Below are 21,480 nucleotides of genomic sequence, written 5' to 3' on the forward strand. Positions count from 1 at the left end.
GTAGGGCCTATATGGTATCGGAGGTAAAACTGTAAAATTATAATTATGTTCTGAACATTTACTTAAAAAAACTGTGATAATGGTAGTAAAATACTGTTGTAAGGAAAGGAGATTTTGTCGATTTTTCGTAATGTTAAGGTAATAACTACGTGGAGGGAACTTAGACTAAACGAAAGTTGCTACCTTGATTTTCATGCAGGAACACGAAAGAAACTTGGTACAAGGCCACTGGTGACTGACAGTTTTGGAGTTCCACGAGTCTAGAACCCAGAAAGTTTTATTTCTACAATGGCAATGAAATAAGTTTTCCTTTAATACTTAATCTACTAGCATTTCAACTAATACATACAGGTTTCAGTGGTGTTGGAAGAGGAAACGCCTAGGATTAGCAAGGAAGGGGCCATGATCTTAATTAAAGTAGAGCCCCGGCATTTGCCTTGTGTAAAAATGGGAAAATATGACAATATTCATGACTGCGGATGGTGGGGCTCGAAACCAAATATTCCTAATGCAAGCTTAGAGGTGTGCTACGAATTCGTTCTATTTGTAATAGTTCAAATATTGTAATGATTCTAGAGATGATTTAATCTTAGGAGGTTTAATAAACTTAAACTTATTTGTGTCAATTCATGTTAATAGTTTTCAAAACTTTACTATACTTAGTACTTACTTGATATGAGTTGGTATGAAATAATGTATTCCGGACAAAGATCTTGGAGATAGGACGGACCTAGTGGACCCAGTAGAGTTGGAATGCTATTCTCGTAAACCTGGTACTGCACTCTGGGCCAGAAGCACAGAGCCTGTAAAATTTATAAGACTAATAATAATAATAATAATAATAATAATAATAATAATAATAATAATAATAATAATAATAATAATAATAATAATAATAATAATAATAATAATAATGATATATCTAAAAAACATTATAGCATATTTTCGAAACACATCAAACAAAAATTATTTCATCACATTTGTCGATTTCAAAAAACTTATGACAGTACAGATCACGTTTCACTACTTAATGTTTTAACAGAATTCAGACTTGACCAAAAAACAAGGAATACTCGTATTATAAAGGCTACACAAACTGAAACGAAAACTAAAGTAAAGTTTATGGGTGGATGTAGTGATGAGTTTGAAATAAATACAGGTGTACGTCAAGGTGATGGGCTCTCTTTTTACTGTTTAACTGTGCTCTTGAAAATGTTGTCAGAGTGTGGAGAAAGGCAGGTGAACCATGTCAATGATTAGGACCAAAAATTAAGGTTATTGACAAAGACTGCTTCATGTTTGGTGATGATACAACACTAAAACACATCTGATGCATAGAAAAAGATTGCTATACTGGAAAAGCAAGCAGCAAAAATAGGATTTAAAGTATCATATGAGAAAACGAAATTTATGACAAATATCAAAATTGCTCCACCAGAACTTACCATTGATATGAATAAAATCGCAAGAGTAAAGGAATTTAAGTACTTAGCTGAATGGATCACTGCAAATGGCAATGGTAACAAATCGGTAGCTTCAAGAATTCTGAAAATGGAAATTGCTTTTCAACACACAAGAATGTTCATAACAAAAAAAAAAATGTTTGTCCTGAAACAATAAAATTACCGAGCTCGGTAGCTGCAGTCGCTTAAGTGCGGCCAGTATCCAGTATTCGGGAGATAGTAGGTTCGAATCCCACTGTCGGCAGCCCTGAAGATGGTTTTCCGTGGTTTCCCATTTTCACACCAGGCAAATGCTGGGGCTGTTCCTTAATTAAGGCCACGGCCGATTCCTTCCCAGTCCTAGCCCTTTCTTGTACCATCGTCGCCTTAAGACCTATCTGTGTCGGTGCGACGTAAAGCCAATAGCAAAAAAAACCCAATAAAATTCGTCTTTACTTAAAAGTAATCAAACCTGACGATATTTATGTTTTAGAGTCGCTCAATTTACATCACACAAGTTTAAAGGAACAAAGAAAGGAAAATCATGAGAAAAATGTTAGGGCCAAGAATTAAAAATAAATTACATTACTCCAAATCTAACTCGGGTATATCTGAGCTTACTGATACAATGAGACTGCGACGATTTCAATTTATAAACCATTTATAAAAAAAACGAATAACAACTGACTTATGGAATACAAATCAAACGTACGAGATCAAAATGGTGTAAGCAAGTAGTAAAAGAGCTCACTGAACTGGAATCGCCAAATCTGCAGGATAGAAATGTAATCAGGAGGGTTTGAGGAAGACGAGAAGAAACCGACACGACATACTTGTTCGGAGGAACAGAAATTACAGCAGTAAATAAAAATGAAGGAGGAAAGCTCAACAAATATTGATTCTGCGTGAACCTAAGTGACCTATTCGCTCAGAAGGAGAAAAAGGAGAGTAAACATTAATAGTAAATAGATTCTTTATAATTTTAAAAGTAGATTTTTAAGGTAGAATTTTGTATTTATGTAGAACTTAGGAATAATATATGAAGTTTTGAAAGTTGGGTTATAAACTAGGATTACCTGAAAATGGTTTTCCGTGGTTTCCCATTTTCACACCAGGCAAATGCTGGGGCTGTACCTTAATTAAGGCCACGGCCGCTTCCTTCCAACTCCTAGGCCTTTCCTATCCCATCGTCACCATAAGACCTATCTGTGTCGGTGCGACGTAAAGCCCATAGCAAAAAAAAAAAAAAAAACTAGGATTAGATACCCTATTATTCAAATTGTAAATATTGTTACTTCAGTAGTAATAGTTATGTTCTTGAAACCCAAAGAATTTGGTGGTGTTTTAGTCTTTTCAGAGGAATCTGTCCTGTAATTGATAATACACGTTATAATTGACTTGATTTTATCAGTTTGTATAAAGCCGCCGTAAGATTATTTGTTTAGAATGATAATTTTCTATATCTCTTATTAGAGTAAATGTCAGGTCAAGGTGCAGCTTATAATCAAGTAGGGGATGGATTACAATAAAAAATTAAATGGATCTTGCATTGAAAGTAGTGCATTTGAAGGTGGATTTGAAAGTAATATTGTTATATTATGATAATATTATTTTAGCTCTAAAACATGTACACATCGCCCGTTGCTCTCATTATACACTATATACACTATATACATTAAAGGAAAGTTGCTACATTGATTTCTTTATCTACTATAAACTCAAGGCTCACAGATCCAGAAACAAACAAATGAAATAATACAAAGCCCTTCAGAGTGACCTCAGGAAATGATTAATTTTTTTCGGCCATAATCACTCTATTACTCATGTTTATCTTTATATCTCTCCAGTACTTTCTCTGTTATCGCCCCTCATCTTCTGTGGGATATCTGCACTTGTATTTAGGCCATATAGTTTTCCAAGCTCATAGGAGATTCTAAATCCAAGTACTTATTTCTCAAAGGCATTACCTGCTTTCTTGAGTGTGAGTCCTATCTAATTCAATTCGATTTTCAATCTGTTCTTTAGTGAATTATTGTGCTATAATATGGAATAGGCCGAAATTGTAATTCTAGACCAGGTCATAAGTGAGCCTCTGCCATGATACCGTTAAGTGTGCACGTTGATCATTCCAATCAACGCGTCAGAGTAGGGATCGATTATCTGGAATACTATGATGAACTAGTGTATTACATACCAGCAGTATCAGAAAATGTATGAACCAGAGGAACGGCATGCGAAAGAAGAAAGTTATCTAATTCCCCAGCTATTTTCCGACAATATTCAGGCAGGCTGTTATACTGAGTACGCAGCAGAAATCCATCTACCGGAGATGAGTGCCAGCGTAAGAGACAAAGAATATCACAAAAATGGTCAATGTATTGTTGATCATTTTTTTGAGCCTTCGATATCGTAGGCCTTCACATTAATTTTCTTCCGACTCTGAAATACCACTATTTCAGTCGGTACGGTAAAACTGAATAAACTATAAATTATCGGAAAATGTATTTTCTATAACTTTTGTTATGCAGTACTTTTCGACAGGACCAATAACATTGGTATTTAAAAGTTAAATTTTATGCACCTTCCCCTAAACTACCATTTCATCCAGGTTGAATAAAATTGCTTATAGCTTAGACTGTAGTTTCTTATTCCCAGACTCTATCTACCGATTTTCATTAAATTATGTTTACCCATTTTCTCGTGGCTCGTCGTTGATATGGACTTAGCAACAAAAATACAAATTCATGAATATCTCTGTTGTCATAGCCGGTATGGTAAAAATGTGTGACATAAATGATCGGAAATTTAATTGTATATAACTTAAGTTATGTAGTATTTATCGATAGGACCACTACTGACATAAATATTTGAGAATTACATTTTAGGCCTTCCCCTAAACTACAATTTCACGCAGCGTGAATAAAATTATTAATAGCCTAGACTGTAGTGGCTCATTTCTCGACTTTACATACCGATTTTCATCGAATTCTCTTTTGCAATTTTCCCGTTATGCCCGTACAGACAGACAGACAGACAGACAGACAGACAGACAGACAGACAGACAGACAGACAGACAGACAGACAGACAGACAGACAGACAGACAGACAGACAGACAGACATTACGGAAAATTTAGAAAAGTGCATTTCCTTGTTACTGTGGACATGACCGATACAGAAATGCCATTCTTTTCAAATTCTAAGCAATGTACAGGCAAAACTCTTATTTTATAAATCTATATAATATTATAAAAGGAAGTGTTTGTCTGTCTGTCTGTGCGCGATGCCCAGCAAAATCTACAGCACGTAGAGATCTGAAATTTTGAACATAGTTGGATGGAAAGGGGTCCGAATGCACCTCGAAGCCGGAATTTTCATTTTCGCTTTCGATGGTGAGTTATGAACGAAAAACCATCGGAAAACGTGCGTTGGGATATGACAATCCAACGTGCTGTCACCAGGATTAAATGCATCGAGTCGCTGTCGCTAGGCAACGTACATAAGATAGGTAGAGAACACAATATTCAAGGAGCCATTTTACGTCCAGGACGTAGGAAGCTGTTTTTGATCTTATATGGTGTGAGGGCATATGACGGTCTTGATGATGATTCGTCCGTCGGATCGAGACGTTAAGTCTTGAGCTATTCGAGAGGAGTGGCATATGTGCCGGCGCCGGGTTTCATCCTCTTCATTCTTGCTATCATATATCATGTCATTCATTGGGGGGTCAGGGGGGGCAATGTATAAAAATAATCGAAAAAGTGCCGAATCCACAGTTTTCGGGGTCGCTGAGATGAACAGTGACACTCCCCATTTTTCAAATGCCAAAGTTCAGCTCCCTTTCGCATGGGGGGCGAGGGGGGAGTGATATATAAAATTAAACGAAAATAATGTAGAGTACATAGTTTTCGGGGGTCGCCGAAGTGAATTGTATACTCTGGATTTTTAGTATCAGGAGACAAACAACGTGGGGGTAAGAAAGCTCAGGAACCCTTAGGGGCGGGGGGGGGGCGAGGGGGCTGATATAAAAATAATCGAAAATAGTGTCGAATCCATACTTTTCGGGGTCGCTGAGATGAACAGTGACACTCCGGAATTTTTTAAAGTCCAAGTTCAGCCCACTTCGTGGTGGGGGGGGGCGATGGGAGAGTGACATATAGAAATAATAATGATATATAGAAATAATGGTGTCGAATACATAGTCGCTGAGGTGAATAGTGACACTCCGAATTTTTAGTATCAGGAGACAAACCATATGGGGGTAAAACACCCCAGGAACCCTTAGGGGCGGAGGAGGGGCAAGGGGACTGAGATATACAAATCATCGAAAGCAGTGTCGAATCCATACAGTCCGATTTTTTAAAACTTAAAGTTTAGCCCCCTTTTAGGGTGGGGGAAGGGGGAGTGAGATATAATAGTAATCGAATATACTGCCGAATCCATAGTTTTCCGGGTCGCTGAGATGAATAGTAACATTCCGGATGTTTAAAGTCTAACTTGAGCCCCCTTTGGCATAGGTGGTGAGAAAGGGTGAAAAAATAAATTGTCAGAAATGACCGAGATAATGGACGTGTTTATGTTCCAGTATGACTTTCAAGCATGAGTTACTACCTGGAAAACGTACTGTGGGAGTAAGACGCCCCTAGAACCACTAGGGAAGCGGGTAAATATTATCCACACTAATAAATGGAAGTCTGTTTGGCGCGATCTATATATACTGTACTATATATGTATTTATATAAATTAAGGCATAAAAATGAAAACAGCCGTAAATTAGTGAGACCATTCTAGGCATCTTAGAAATTTAACACTTGGTACCGGACAACCTGATGACTTCAGGATCCCTAGAAAAATCTCAAATTCTCATAATTCTCTGAGGAGTACATGCTGGGAGTTTCAAACATGCATAAGAACACAGTCAGTGATATTTATCCAGAACATACGGGTTTCATGGGCTTAAAAGTTTCCTTAAAGTCCTGATTTTAACCCACTCCCCCATATCAAGATCGCAGCACAATCTCCCAGACAAGTTAGAAAATGAAAATTTGCAAAATTATAGCTTTTAGCATGTAACCGACAGAAAATTTACGAGATGTTTAAAATTTTTATTTTTTTACCCCCGAAAAAATCGAAATATGGAGGCAATTTTAATGACGGTGCAGTCCTTCCTTTCGATGTATTTCGCGGCTAAACGGTAAGTCGTATCACAAAATGGATGGCACAACTACAACTTCGGTCCTATGACCTTTTGTCGTATCTCTATCCCTTATAGATTACATTTTTCTCTATTTCTGGATTTACGTAAATTTTGCACTTTGTGCACCTACAATTGATGGTTTGATTCACTTATAGGAAAGATGGGATCATCAAATTCTACACGAATATTGGCCCACCCAGTAGCCATATGTGAGCCAAATTCTATGTTTGAAGCTGTTGCATAAGTATCTAAAAAGTAATGCACTGTGTGAAAATCTTACACAAATTTCACCCTATTCAACGTTTCTAAAACATAATGAATTGTGGTAGACAAATGCACCTGTCCTTATCATCACAACTCCACAACTCGCACTTTACATTGGAAACATCGTTTGCGGACCTCCCTATGCTTTTTCTTGGATTACGCCAATTTACATGCAATTTAAATATTATTATTAACTTCATGTACAGTAATTTACTTCGATATCCGTATACAATCTGGAATACTGTAGCGAAGCACGGGTACAATTACTAGTATATATATATATATATATATATAAACACTTACCGTGATTCTGATCTAAATAATACAACAGACTTCACAATGCTTCTGAAAATGTTCATTTTTGACTTTTTTCCAGATGGGGTAAAGATTGAGGCATACGATCAATCGAATTCTTCAAACACAAAACAATCGACAGTGCCACACCGTAAGCATCAGTGTCGACCATCGGTAAGACCACAAGAAAGTTTAGTGACGAACCCAGTGCGAAAACACACCAACCACGGAGGGAAGGTCACACACAAACCCAGAGGACGTAGGAAGCATGGAAAAATATAGATAAATACTCCGGACACAAGGTCCGCAACAGGAAAATGGATCATGGACAAACAAGAGATACAAAAATTTCACTGAAATAAACCCTAACACAGTCTTTAATCGGTTTTAAAGGACCCAGAATTTAATGTTAAGACATAGATAAGAATGGTAGGTGAACAAAGAAAGCATTTTAAAATCCATGGATACTAAGTAAGAACTTAAAAAAAGAATATTTTGTGAAAAATATAAAACTTACATTTTAAATTTAAAATCTTGGAAAAATCTAACATACAATGAAAATTGTAAAAACATAACTTAGAGGAATTGAAGATTGTACTATTAGTTACATACTTCATTTGAATTTCATTAAAATGCGTTAAATAATTTTTATTAATGAATACTATAACAATTTCCATTTAGCTAACTATTGTTCATAATCAATTTAAATTACTTTTGGTTGAACCATAATGTTGTAAGAGGAACAAAAGCTCTATTCGCTTTGCGGATACGTTACTTTTAAGCCTCTTTTACCCCTCCATTTGTTTCAATAACGGTCCCTGTAGGAAAAAATTTCTATATCCTCGAGGACTTCTTTGTCCAGTATTGTGTTGTATCCTGGTATTTAATATCATGTCCTCGTTTCTGCCATTTTTCATTAGATCTTCTAATTCAGCGTTGACATCTCTGTACGATTCTGTCAACAGGAACACATCATTGATAAAGTCGAGATCTCCTAATCTACCTGAGGGGCCCCTCTATACCCGTCATCCTTCTTATACAGTGGTTTTCTGCATTACAGCATCAATGACTGTAAGAACGGTGACAGGATGCAATCCTGGCTTAATCAAGTTTCTGTCTCCAAGGTCTCTCTTTCTTCTATTTCATGAATAATTTACCTTGTAAATGGTATGGCTTTTCGATATCATCTTCTTCGGTATCCCACATAGCTGTAATGCTATTTACATACAGTGAGTTTCTGTCATTGGTTGGCCGGCAGGCGCTCCCAGCTTATCTACCTCTCGTTGACTCATCACTTCCCGTTACACAGCGCAGCGACAGCACGGGAATGCCCGCACTTCGCAATTCAGGTCCGTGATTAAAAACGTGTGTTAAGTGTTGATCTGTCGCTCCAACTGTTCTCGAGTTGTGAACTGTTACTTCGGGGTATAATAATTTTTCCTCATGCGTACACGGCAGAGGAAAGGATATTAATGTACGATAATTATGTGAAAACAGAATCTTGCAAGGAAATCGATAGGCGATCTGAAACATAATTTACAGGTGTACGCCCTCCACATATCGAGACCGTGCTCGTAAAGGAATTGAGAGGAACTGTTCTTTACTCGATAAGAAGCGAAGTGTTAAAAAACGTGAACTTAACGAGGAAAGAGTAAATGAATTTGCAGGAAGATTAGAATATACGTCTACAAAATCCCTATGACGACTTGGACAAGAATGCGAGGTTTCGAAGAGCTCAGCATGGAGGGCTACGAAAATGTTAAAGAACATATCCGGGGAGAAATAGCCTCAATTATGGAAAGCGAACTTACGCGTGTGAACCGGAGTTTCCTAAGACGATGCTAGAAATGTGTGGATGCAGGAGGAGAACATTTCCAACATCTGCTGTCATGAGGTACGAGCTCATTTTATTAATTCTTACTTTACTAATATTCTTAATTCTTAATTTCAGTTGTTATCTCATGCCATGCACGGATAATGTGAGCGAAATGTTGTCCTTGTTGCTATGGCGTGAAGCGGGGAGTGATGAGTCAAAGTGAGGGAGATAAGTTGGGTGGCCGGCAGTGAGAAACTCACTGTATTTTTCTTGTTACTGATTCGAAGACCTTGTCGAAGTATAAAAATGTCGTATATATCATATTATTTCACTTAATGTACTGCCCTTTAATTATTCTTAATGTAGAAATGTTACTTATATAGGACCTGTTGGGACGAAATCTTGGTCGTTCCTTCCTAATATTAGCTTCCACTTAATCCTTTTTTCGGTTTAGTACGATACTAGTAAATATCTATCTTACTTGGAAGATACATCAATGTGATTCCTCTGCAATTATGGCAGGTTACATCATCACACATGACCTGTGACATTAATGAGTTGTTACGTACATGCAACTCACTTGTACATTCAAGACCCGCTATAATTATTGGACGCGCATGTTGTCTAACAAGTCACTTCAGGAGGAGGTGAGTGGCACATGGAAGGTTTGCAGGCAGCTAGAAATTGAGAGCTCCACGTCATATTGTTTGACAATAAATCCCCTTGCTGTAGCCACAAGTGTCACACAGCGCAGTTTGTTCCCATCGTTTAGCCTTTTGTGTTCTCAACATCAATAATCACACTGCATTACACTGGGCCATCATTTATCACACCCACGTCCAGTGAAAACAAAATGAAACTACAGAAGAGAATGAGAACGAGTGAAATTGAGAGGGAAGAGAAGTAAGCTCATATTGTAATGAAATGTCATGTGGAATTATACCGAAATTGAAAATGTGAATATTTTCGTCTGTGTCATACTAGGGCGATTAAGTGAGTGAACTTCCCGATTCATAAATACTAACGTATGAAACTATATAAGTGTCTCTTCAGCTCGTCATGTGTCTAAAAATGTTCTTCAACTCTTTTCCTGCTTAGCATTTTCTCTTTTGTGTAGTGTCTGCATTGTGGATGTTATTACGCCAAAGACGATCAGTTACATCGCCTGGTCGTTGGTATTCAACAAATTTCCAAATTCATTGCAATTATTTAAGAAAATACTAAGTAAACAATATATAGGAAATCTGCAACCTGGGCGAGTGTCCTAAATGCAGTTCAGTGGTGATAGATAGATTGATTGATTTATTGATTGAGCATATGTTCCATACGATTCCACATTTTAAACCCCTTGATTTCCATCTCTGAGGTATTAAAAAGTAAGCTCTATGAGACAACCCTGTACAGTTTTGTATGAATTGAAGGGTGATATCCACCAACATACAATTTAATTTCACAAAGAAAACTAAGACGCACATTTTCATAAATACATGCCAGAAATATGAGGAAATAGAGGCAAGCAAGTACGGAATCTTCTTGCGTGATAAAGGTGAGTCCATACATTTTTTAGTTTATTTCTGCTGTTGATACCACGGACTCTTTCGTAACGCGGACTCCCGTGAGGGAATGTTTACTGGCCGATGCATTTACTACTGCTATTCGGCCTTCAGATAATTAGATGACACTATACTTTTCGTACCCTACTCATGCACAAAATAGGGGTAGAGAGAAAGATATATATATATACATACACACTGACTGACAGAGCAAATGCAACACCAAGAAGGAGTGGTCAGAACTTTATGCCAATTGCAGGGTAGACTGACGTCACTGAGGTATGCTCATGATGTGAAATGCGCCGCTGTGCTGCGCACGTAGCGAACGATAAATGGGACACGGCGTTGGCGAATGGCCCACTTCGTACCGTGATTTCTCAGCCGACAGTCATTGTAGAACGTGTTGTCGTGTGCCACAGGACACGTGTATAGCTAAGAATGCCAGGCCGCCGTCAACGGAGGCATTTCCAGCAGACAGACGACTTTACGAGGGGTATGGTGATCGGGCTGAGAAGGGCAGGTTGGTCGCTTCGTCAAATCGCAGCCGATACCCATAGGGATGTGTCCACGGTGCAGCGCCTGTGGCGAAGATGGTTGGCGCAGGGACATGTGGCACGTGCGAGGGGTCCAGGCGCAGCCCGAGTGACGTCAGCACGCGAGGATCGGCGCATCCGCCGCCAAGCGGTGGCAGCCCCGCACGCCACGTCAACCGCCATTCTTCAGCATGTGCAAGACACCCTGGCTGTTCCATTATCGACCAGAACAATTTCCCATCGATTGGTTGAAGGAGGCCTGCACTCCCGGCGTCCGCTCAGAAGACTACCATTGACTCCACAGCATAGACGTGCACGCCTGGCATGGTGCCGGGCTAGAGCGACTTGGATGAGGGAATGGCGGAACGTCGTGTTCTCCGATGAGTCACGCTTCTGTTCTGTCAGTGATAGTCACCGCAGACGAGTGTGGCGTCGGCGTGGAGAAAGGTCAAATCCGGCAGTAACTGTGGAGCGCCCTACCGCTAGACAACGCGGCATCATGGTTTGGGACGCTATTGCGTATGATTCCACGTCACCTCTAGTGCCTATTCAAGGCACGTTAAATGCCCACCGCTACGTGCAGCATGTGCTGCGGCCGGTGGCACTCCCGTACCTTCAGGGGCTGCCCAATGCTCTGTTTCAGCAGGATAATGCCCGCCCACACACTGCTCGCATCTCCCAACAGGCTCTACGAGGTGTACAGATGCTTCCGTGGCCAGCGTACTCTCCGAATCTCTCACCAATCGAACACGTGTGGGATCTCATTGGACGCCGTTTGCAAACTCTGCCCCAGCCTCGTACGGACGACCCACTGTGGCAAATGGTTGACAGAGAATGGAGAACCATCCCTCAGGACACCATCCGCACTCTTATTGACTCTGTACCTCGACGTGTTTCTGCGTGCATCGCCGCTCGCGGTGGTCCTACATCCTACTGAGTCGATGCCGTGCGCATTGTGTAACCTGCATATCGGTTTGAAATAAACATCAATTATTCGTCCGTGCCGTCTCTGTTTTTTCCCCAACTTTCATCCCTTTCGAACCACTCCTTCTTGGTGTTGCATTTGCTCTGTCAGTCAGTGTATATATATAGAGAGAGAGAGTCACAAAACAGACGCATGATAATCGATATATTAGTATCTTAGCCTTAATTTAGTGAAGTGTAGTAAAAATCCGTCGACTGATGTGCAGCAAATTTGTGAATTATACGAAATCTATAACAAATAATGTACTCACCTGTGGGTTTTCTTCACAAAGCTTCTTTACGTCCATAGATGATAGGATTGTCACATTTACTTTCATGTGAACCGTGTTTCTACTTTTATCTCTGGCAGAAATTTTCACCTCTTCGCTGGCCAGTTCTGCCGAAATAAAATAAAGGGAACAGAATTAGCCATAGAACTCTCAACTGGAATTTATTAATACAGATGCATATTTATCTCCTCTAAATTCCATTTCAACTTTCGTTCACGGTGATCATCACTGGCAACGGAATGCTGTAGCCTGGCCAGTAAAAAGGTAGTGGGGACTTCGGTAGTGCCTAGCGCACTCAGTCACAGTGTTTGAAAGCAGGTATTTAGCGAACCAACTTACATTTCTCCACCACACATCAAATTCATTCAAATAAAGATCAACTTAAAACAACTTAAGGTAGTTTCAATATTGCTTGCAATTATGCTTCATGCAGTGCGAAAATCAAGACCAATGTTACAATGGTGTCTGTGATATGCCATTACAGTATCATTTTGCGTATTCTTTGCGCATCCATGTTGTCATACTATGTTAAAGTGTCACTTATAACAACACACTAATTCAGTATAAAATTTTTCATTCTTAGAAATTCACAGAACAATATTAAATTTTACCATATGCAGGGTTTCCGATATAAATCCCGACTTAAAGCACGGTTTTTGTAGTCTGCGCTATGGCAGCTGCAGTATGGGAGGCGTGAGCATAGTTCTTGAGACCTGGCACGCTTGAATCGCTAGTCTGAATCTCAGCTGTTAACATAGTGAAACAGTTATCATTTCAAAGCCGTATTTTCATATGTAAAAGTTGTAGTTTCATCTTAATGGTCGTGTTAGTCATAACTCTCGCTATTGGTGTGCAGAAAACACTGATGGTGTTTATGAAGTCCCTAATTTTGATAGGAGTGTTGGTGTTTGATGTGCTGTTAGTGCAAGTCGAATAATTGGGCCTATTTTTTTTCGAAACGAGAGTAAATGCAGAGAAGTACCAATATGACATTTTTGACGCGGTTCTTTCATCTGTTAAGTGAGTCTGGGACTGAGTTTTTTGTGAAAAAAGTAAAAATTATCGATTTTTCAATTTGTGCATATTATTGTACGCCGGACTCCTGCAGATCATTTGGCGGTGGTATTTTTCGGGTTCCGTCATTTTTAAAGTACTAGAGTGACATTTAAATGTCCGGTTGAGTCCCCATCCACTAGCTTTTACTTACGAAAATGTGTTTTTTTCATATCTACATTTTCAGGTATTTAAAATGTTCCAGGTGAACCTATTTGGTTTCAAATTCCACGAGAATTTCATGGATTGTTAACACCTGTATTGTCTTGATATTAACAGAAGGATTTTTTTATAATGTTGATACTTTAAAAGACAGTAGCATTCAAAGGGTACTTTTTTAGCATAATTTGAGAAAAACATAAAACACATAAAACACATTTTTTCCCCACATTCATGAACTACATATGCAGACTTCCTCTCTGTTAAAATTCTTTCCATACCTTGAAGTGCCTGTACACCAGTTTTGAATGTGATATAAGAAGAAACTGTTCAGCTGGAGCATTTTTTTAGCTTATCGATTTTTAAACATTTTTAATTGTAAGTGTTAATTTCTCAGAAAATTCTGTTTCTATTTTACTCAAAATTGGTATATGGCCTTATTTCACCATTAGGAGACCACAAACCAAATATCATTCAATTCTATCAATAATTACTATTTTTTATAAATTCAGTCCTAACTTCCCTTAAAGGAAGAAGAAAAATCGTGTGGTTGGTTTCAACAAGATTCAGCCTCTGCTCATAGAGGAGATGATTCCCTTCTTACAATTTCGGAAGTGTTTACACACAAAGTGATCAAGGCTGGTCTATATCCCCTCCAGATATAACAGTGTGCGATTTTTACTTATGAGGTAAAATGAAAAAAAAGTTATCGAACAAATCGTCATACATTGGAAGAACTGAAAGAAAACATTACGAATGATATTACAAGTACTATAGTACCAGAACTAACTCGCGTCAGCCAGAATGTGGTTAACAGGTACAATGCCTGTACAACCCAGAAATGACGACTCTTCTAGCATTTTTATAAGGTAAGATTTCATGTGATATTGTGTACACCCTTAAAGCAGGGCGACCGCGCGTGACGTAATTTCGGCTGAGGCAACTGCCGTAGCGCAGAGTACAAACACCGGCCGTTCAGTCTGAATTTATATGAGAGATCCTGTAAATACTGAAGAGATTTTAAGATCATAATCATCATAATAACAATCATCATCATTTCCAGCTCCAGTATCCCGGGTGTAATGTACACGCGCTCAGCACTTCTTCCTGTCTGAATATATTTGCTGTTCCTCTATGTACTCCCACCTGTTATTACTATTGCTGACCTCCGATTTCACTGTGTCTATACATCGTTTCCTTGGCCTCCTTATTGGTCTCTTCGCTCTCATTTCTCTTTCAAAGTAAGTCCTTGCCGTTCTGCTTCTGTCCATCCTCATTACATCTCCAAACCATTGTAGCCTGCGTCTTCCTAAACCTCGGTAACGGGTATTGTGATGCAATCCTCCTTCCTGCTTGCTCATTTCTAATCTTGTCTTAACTGGTCTTTTGGTTCATTGTTCTGGTGAATTTCACTTCTGTTGACTGGATTTTTAGGGTACATACTTCGAGTCCATAGGTGAGAACCGGAATGAAGTAGGAATAAAAAACCGAGCTCGATAGCTGTAGTCGCTTATGTGCGGCCAGTATCCAGTATTCGGGAGATAGTAGGTTCGAACCCCACTGTCGGCAGCCCTGAAAATGGTTTTCCGTGGTTTCCCCTTTTCACACCAGGCAAATGCTGGGGCTGTACCTTAATTAAGGCCACGGCCGCTTCCTTCCCACTCCTAGGCCTTTCCTGTCCCATCGTCGCCGTAAGACCTATCTGTGTCGGTGCGACGTAAAACAACTAGCAAAAAAAAAAAGGAATGGAAATTTTGCTTTCTGAGGTATTTTATCTTCCCACAGTAGATTTATAACTTGAAAATAAAAGTGCGAAAGTTTATTATTAGTGTTTTGTTTTGAAATGATAATTCCAAGGTACGTGAAGTTATAAACAGGTTGTAACCGAAAAAAGTTTGAATCTGTGCCTTTCCTGTTGATAGTTATTCCAACAGATCTTGTTTTACTGATATTTAGTCCATATTTACGGAACAGATACGGTCAAACGGACGCCAGTGGGATCCAAACCCACAGCTATCCGATTTCACGTCGGATTCTCTTACCATTGAATTGTGGTGGCCTAGACCATATCTGTTCTGTTGGAAAAGATCTAAACTGACAGAACAACCGCAGAGGGCACGCAAGTTACCTGCTGGAGGTTAATTCAATTAATATTTGTTTGTCAAAACAATTTCAACTTATTACGTCGTGTTTAGTACATATGGTACATCTGGAAGGAATCCTATTAATAATTACGTTTACTATTGCTTGTCTTCCACAATATATCCTCACTGTAAAAATTGGCAAGACACTGTTTGGTGGTCTGTTAGGCCTATTATACATTCTATATGCTATGAGCATTTTCCGTCTTTCATACCTATCATTTGAAGTTAATTTCATATCTACCTCACTCCATTCCAGTTTCACGGCTTTCATTTTATTTTACGATTTAATTCACCACGCCATCAATCAACTGCTTCATGGCCAGCAAAGCCTCCAGCCGTGTGAGCTGCATTTTTCAAGTAGGCATTATCTTTTCATGATAATTTCAATTTCTTTCTGGGGAGAGATTAATTTACGTTTCTAGCCCATTTTAATAACACTTGTCTTCCTTTAGTTAAACTGGAAGACTAAAGGAACATTGGAAAGGAGGAATTCTTAATTAGTATTCCCGTTCTGTAGAAAGAGGAAACTGTTACTATGAAATTCGTTTTGGCATTCAATTAAATAACTTTCTATGTGGTCGTGTTACGAACGTGTCCGCCACTTAATTTTTAACTACTCTGAAAACTGAGAGAGTTCAAGCACGAGCCGCGAGAACATTCTAATATCCTGTGTAGCACACTTACCAGTCCAGTGGAAGCAATTTCCAGCGACGTGAAAGTACTAAAATAGGCCGACAAAGTCTGTCCCTGTCGTTTATGGACAGTATGATATACGGGGACTATTTTATTATGAGTCGAACATGTGAATAACATAATGATAATAATAATAATAATAATAATAATAATAATAATAATAATAATAATTATTATTATTATTATTATTTGCGTATGGACCCTGTTGGATCACGCATTACATTTATGATTCGCCTTTCTAACAGACCATATTGCTTTCATTCTTTCGCTGTGTGCCTGTTTTCTTTCTTCTGACCACTTAGTCCCCGATCTTTCAGGGACTTCATTCTCTGGCTTTACTACCCATCTATGTATCTTGCGACGGCAAATGTTTCTGTCCACTATTTCTGATGGTTCTATCTGGGCCTTTTACAGATCACTTTTGACATCTTGTATCCATGGTACGTTCTTCAGTTCAGTATATGTCAAAATCTTGTGGGTTAGCTTGAAGACGATAGTCTGTGAACGTGTCCATAGAATTTCAGTCTTCGTTTCCGGACGTCTGCGGCAAGGTTAGACAGTCTTTCCGTAGCTTTGCGTGATTTGAGCCTATACCCTTCTTCCTTTTTATCTGGACCCAGAATTTTCCTCAAGATCTTCCTTTCCTCCTTCAAGATGTTTTCCAGATCACCTTTATTATTAAGAACCAAGATTTCACTTGCATACAGCACTTCAGGTTTAATCACCGTATAATAATGTTTGATTTTTGTATGTATGGACATGCATTTCTTGTTGTAGATGTCACGGGTTCTCCAATATGTTCTTTTGAGTTTTTGTAATCGAACTTTCTGTGCTTCCTTTTCCAACCCTGTTGGTTCTAGGATCTCACCGAGATATTTAAAGTATGGAACTCGTTTGATGTGTCCATATTTTGTTTCTAATTCCTGAATGTCGAATTTAGTGCAAATAAACTTGGTCTTCTTGAATGAGATTTTAAGTCTAGTTTTCTCAGCGCATTCCTTGAGGATTTCAATCTGTTTGATCGCTGAAATTTCACTGTCTGTTAGTATCGCTTGGTCGTCAGCGAAAGCTAAACAACTGACCTTAATGTCATCGTTCTTTCGGCCAAGTTGAATTGGTTTCCAGTGCTTCTGAACTTTTAATTCCTTCTCCCATTCCCGAATGACTTTGTCTAGAACAAGATTGAAAATCAGTGGTGACAGTCCGTCACCCTATCGCACGCCGGTCTTAATGGCAAAGGGCTCCGATACTTCACCCATGAATTTAACTTTTGACTTTGTGTTCGTGAGTGTTTCCTTGACGAGTCTTAATGTCTTTGGGTCAAGCCCTTGTTCTTCTAAGATGTTAAAGAGAGACTGTCGATCGACCGAATCGTACGCTTTCTTGAAGTCGACGAAACTACAAATAATCGGGGAGTTTCGGGTTGCTCCATATTTCAATATCGTCTTCAAGTTAAAAATTTGTTCAACACAGGACCGCCCAGGCCGGAAACCGGCTTGGTAGTCTCCAATTTTGTGTTCAAGCTGTTCTTGTACTCTTTGAAGAAGACACGCGGAGAGAATCTTGTAGATGACTTGAACGAGAGAAATCCCTCTGTAGTTATTTACATCGGTTTTGTCACCTTTCTCGTGTACCGGGTGGATAAGTGCACATTTCCATTCTTCAGGTAGCTCTTCTTTTTTCCAGATGTCCATGATTATTAGTGTGAGCTCCTCAAGTGTACTTGGGCCTATGTTCTTTAATAGTTCTGCAACTATGCCATCTTCTCCAGGCGCCCTGTTATTTTTGAGTCTGAAGGCGTGTCTCTGGATTTCTTCTTTGGTAGGTGGTGGAGATTCAGGGTTTACATGTACAGGAGTTTCTTTGGGCCATCGTAATGTTGGCTCCTGGCAATTCAGTAATTCAGAGAAATATCGAGCCAACTCCTTACAATTATCCTTGTTAGACAGCGCGAGTTTTCCGTCTTGTTTTCGGAAGCATAAATTCTGTGGGGTGTATCCACGGATTCTTCCTGCGAAAGTCCTGTAGAAGTCTCGCATATTGTGATCTTGGAAATCTTTTTCTATAGATTCCAGTTGGTCCTTCATGTATCTCCTCCTCGTTTGCCTGATTACTTTTGACGTTTCCTTCCTTGTCTGAAGATAGTGTTGTTGAGCCTCGAGTGACTTCTTACAGTTCTATTTCTGAAAGGCTCTCTTCTGCTTTTCCAGTGCTTCTTCACATGCAGAGTCCCACCAAGGGTGTTTCGTATTCTTCCTCAATGGAATCGTCTCTTTAGCTCTTGTAATGATCTTGTCATGGAACTGTTGCCAGGTGTCCGCCTTTTCCTTTTCCCATTCTTCTTTTATGTTAGTTTCCTTTATCTTTTTCTTGTTGAACTTCTGAAGATGGCATTTATTATAGTGGATTCTTTTCGGGCTAAATTTCACTTTGATACGCACTAAATAATGGTCAGAATCAATATTCGCTCCTCTTAGAACTTGAACATCATGAATTTCTTTCTGTAAAGGATGTGTGATGGCTACATGGTCAATCTGATATTCTCCAAGAGATTGTAAAGGTGATCTCCAGGTCTTCTGTTTTCGAGGATGCTTCCTCAGAGAGGTGGACATTACCTTCAAGTTGTTCTGTTGACAGAGCTCAATAAGTCTCATGCCATTCTTGTTGGTGAATTTATGAGCTGGATATTTCCCTACGGTTATTTTAGTATTCCTTTTCCCTACCAATCTGTGCATTGAAATCACCTAGCAATATCTTTGTATCTTCTCTGGGGACTGCTGCCAAGAATGTTTCGAGATTAGACCAGAATTGTTCTACTTTCTGCAAGTCCTTCTTATTTTCGATGTTCGTGGGGGCATGTACATTAATTATTGTGTATCTTTTGTTCGCACATTGTACGCGCATCGTCATTACTCTATTACTTATGGGAGTGACTTCTTTGATCGAATCAACAATGCTTTTGTGGACTACAAAAGCCATGCCCAAAGGAGGGGTGGCACCTCTTCCTATTCGTTTGTCTGTTTTACTTATGAAAATACGATAATTACCATAGTATAGTGTGTTTTCATCCATAAGGCGTGTTTCCTGAAGAGCTAGTATCTGTATCCTTTGTCGATCTAGTTTTGATGTTAAGGTGTGTAGTTTGCCTGGTTGTAGTAACGTGTTAATGTTGAAGGTCCCGATGTATGTGGGTTTCTTTGATGGTAGTTTGCCAGAGAACTCCGACTTTCTCTGTGATCGTGGTAGTCCAGGTCCCCCAGAATCCGAAGACCTGGTTGCCGTCCATTGACGGGTGGATTGGTTACCACCTGGGGTAATTCTGTAATTACTCTCACGAATCATAATTGCTTGTAATCAAGGATTAGTCCAGTGTTTCCACTGAGAGTTTAGGAACAGGGATTGCTAGTTCCTGGAACGTAATTTGTACAGCCGTATCTACTAGGTAAACAGACGCTGACCACTTTGCCGCTCGATCCAAGTCAGACGCGAAGTGGATATCATTTTTGGTTCTTCCGCCCTCTCTGCCATTGAGACATAAGTCCTCTTCTGCCATCGAAGCCGTTGACCACAGTTCTATTCAGCTCAGTTGATCCGCGAGTGCTTATTTGACTAGGTCTTATTCGCACCTGTCCTGTATATCTACAGGTAACTTCCCCTATTAGCCATTGGGACGCGCCGTGTCGGGGTTGAGAGCCCCATCCCAGTGTCTCACGCAGGGTTATGCTTAGCTCGTACTTAGTTCGGAACTAAACCCCCACGTGAACTGACCAGGTAATAATGTAGTATGCTATCCAGTACAGAAGTGTCGCAAATAATAATAATAATAATAATAATAATAATAATAATAATAATAATAATAATAATAATAATAATAATAATAATTTAGTATACAGAATAAACATAAGGTCTGAAGATGCTCCCTTGCCTAACGGAAGTTGTAGCGCTCTCAGTAATCTGAAAAGCGTTGTCGTTGACTTAAAAGGGAGATAAACAAAGTTATTATAAATTGGAAATAAGCGAATATTACGGTGTGACTCACAGCATATAGAAGCAAGACACTGTACTGTAGCACATGTTCTTACCTACTGTGTTGTATGTCTAACCCTTAGCCCTGTTTCCGGATACGGGGTCGGGGATGAGGAGTGATGAAATTAGAACATGCTTTTACGGCCGGATGCCCTTCCTGACACCAACCTCCATAGAGGAGCTAATGCAGATGTATGAATGAAATTGCGTAAGGGTGTGGAAGGAATCGGCTGTTGACTGTGGATAGGAACTGTCCCGGCATTTCCCTGGAAGTGAAAAAATGAAAACAGAGAAAATAATTCTCAGGACAGCCGGCGGTGGGGTTCGAAGCGAATCCAGACCTTGGATCCATAGCCGTAGCGCATTAACACGCACGGCCACTCCGCTCGGTTCCTTAGCTATTGTACTGTCCTACATAAAAATATTGTGTTTTATTACGAATAACCACAGTACCTACAGTATGTCCGAAAAAAGTTTACTCTATGTCTGCTATCCCGTATAACCGCTGTACAACACTCCCTTTAACACTGTACACTCATGTTCATAAAAAACAGAACACATTGAAAGACCAGAGATAGGAAGTTAATATTAATTAATTATTCATTAATTTTCATTAGTATATTCTGCAGAAACGATTAGCATTTCAGTCACCCAGGTTCAGTATGTGTCCTGTTGCCTAGAAGGCACTGGGTCCTCCATGGGCACTGGTAACTTGTTCCATGCGTGATGGCGTCCTGGGGTATAGCCATCCATGCTGCATGTAAAATGTGACAAAGGCTTTTCAGTCTGTCAAACACACAGCAAATACAATGTAAATTACAACACTATAAACATATCTGTAAAACACACACTAACATACAAAGAATGACATGTTTCGTTCTACAAGAACATCCTCAGATTCTATCAAATCACTTAAAAACAAGCTTGTATATATACAGTAATGTTTACGTAGCGTAAACTTGTCAATGATAGAGAGATTAGTGATAACAGGAAATAGTAATGACAAAAAACAGAATATATACAATTATTAATATAATGAAAAAACTATGCCTGAA

At 39.3% G+C, this 21,480-nt stretch overlaps 1 protein-coding gene across 1 annotated transcript in view; it reads right to left on the bottom strand.

Moving 5' to 3' along the window:
* The window catches only part of LOC136857124 (uncharacterized), an 84,230-nt gene that overhangs the window by 46,304 nt on the left and 16,446 nt on the right, over window positions 1-21,480 (bottom strand). The window contains exons 3-4 of the mRNA XM_068224975.1: window positions 12,333-12,457; window positions 671-803 (exon numbers count right to left, since the gene is read on the bottom strand). Of these exons, the coding sequence (XP_068081076.1) occupies window positions 671-803; window positions 12,333-12,457 (258 nt within the window). The remainder of the gene's footprint in view (window positions 1-670; window positions 804-12,332; window positions 12,458-21,480) is intronic.

Source organism: Anabrus simplex, chromosome 1, assembly GCF_040414725.1.
Source record: "Anabrus simplex isolate iqAnaSimp1 chromosome 1, ASM4041472v1, whole genome shotgun sequence".
NCBI classification, from domain to species: domain Eukaryota; kingdom Metazoa; phylum Arthropoda; class Insecta; order Orthoptera; family Tettigoniidae; genus Anabrus; species Anabrus simplex.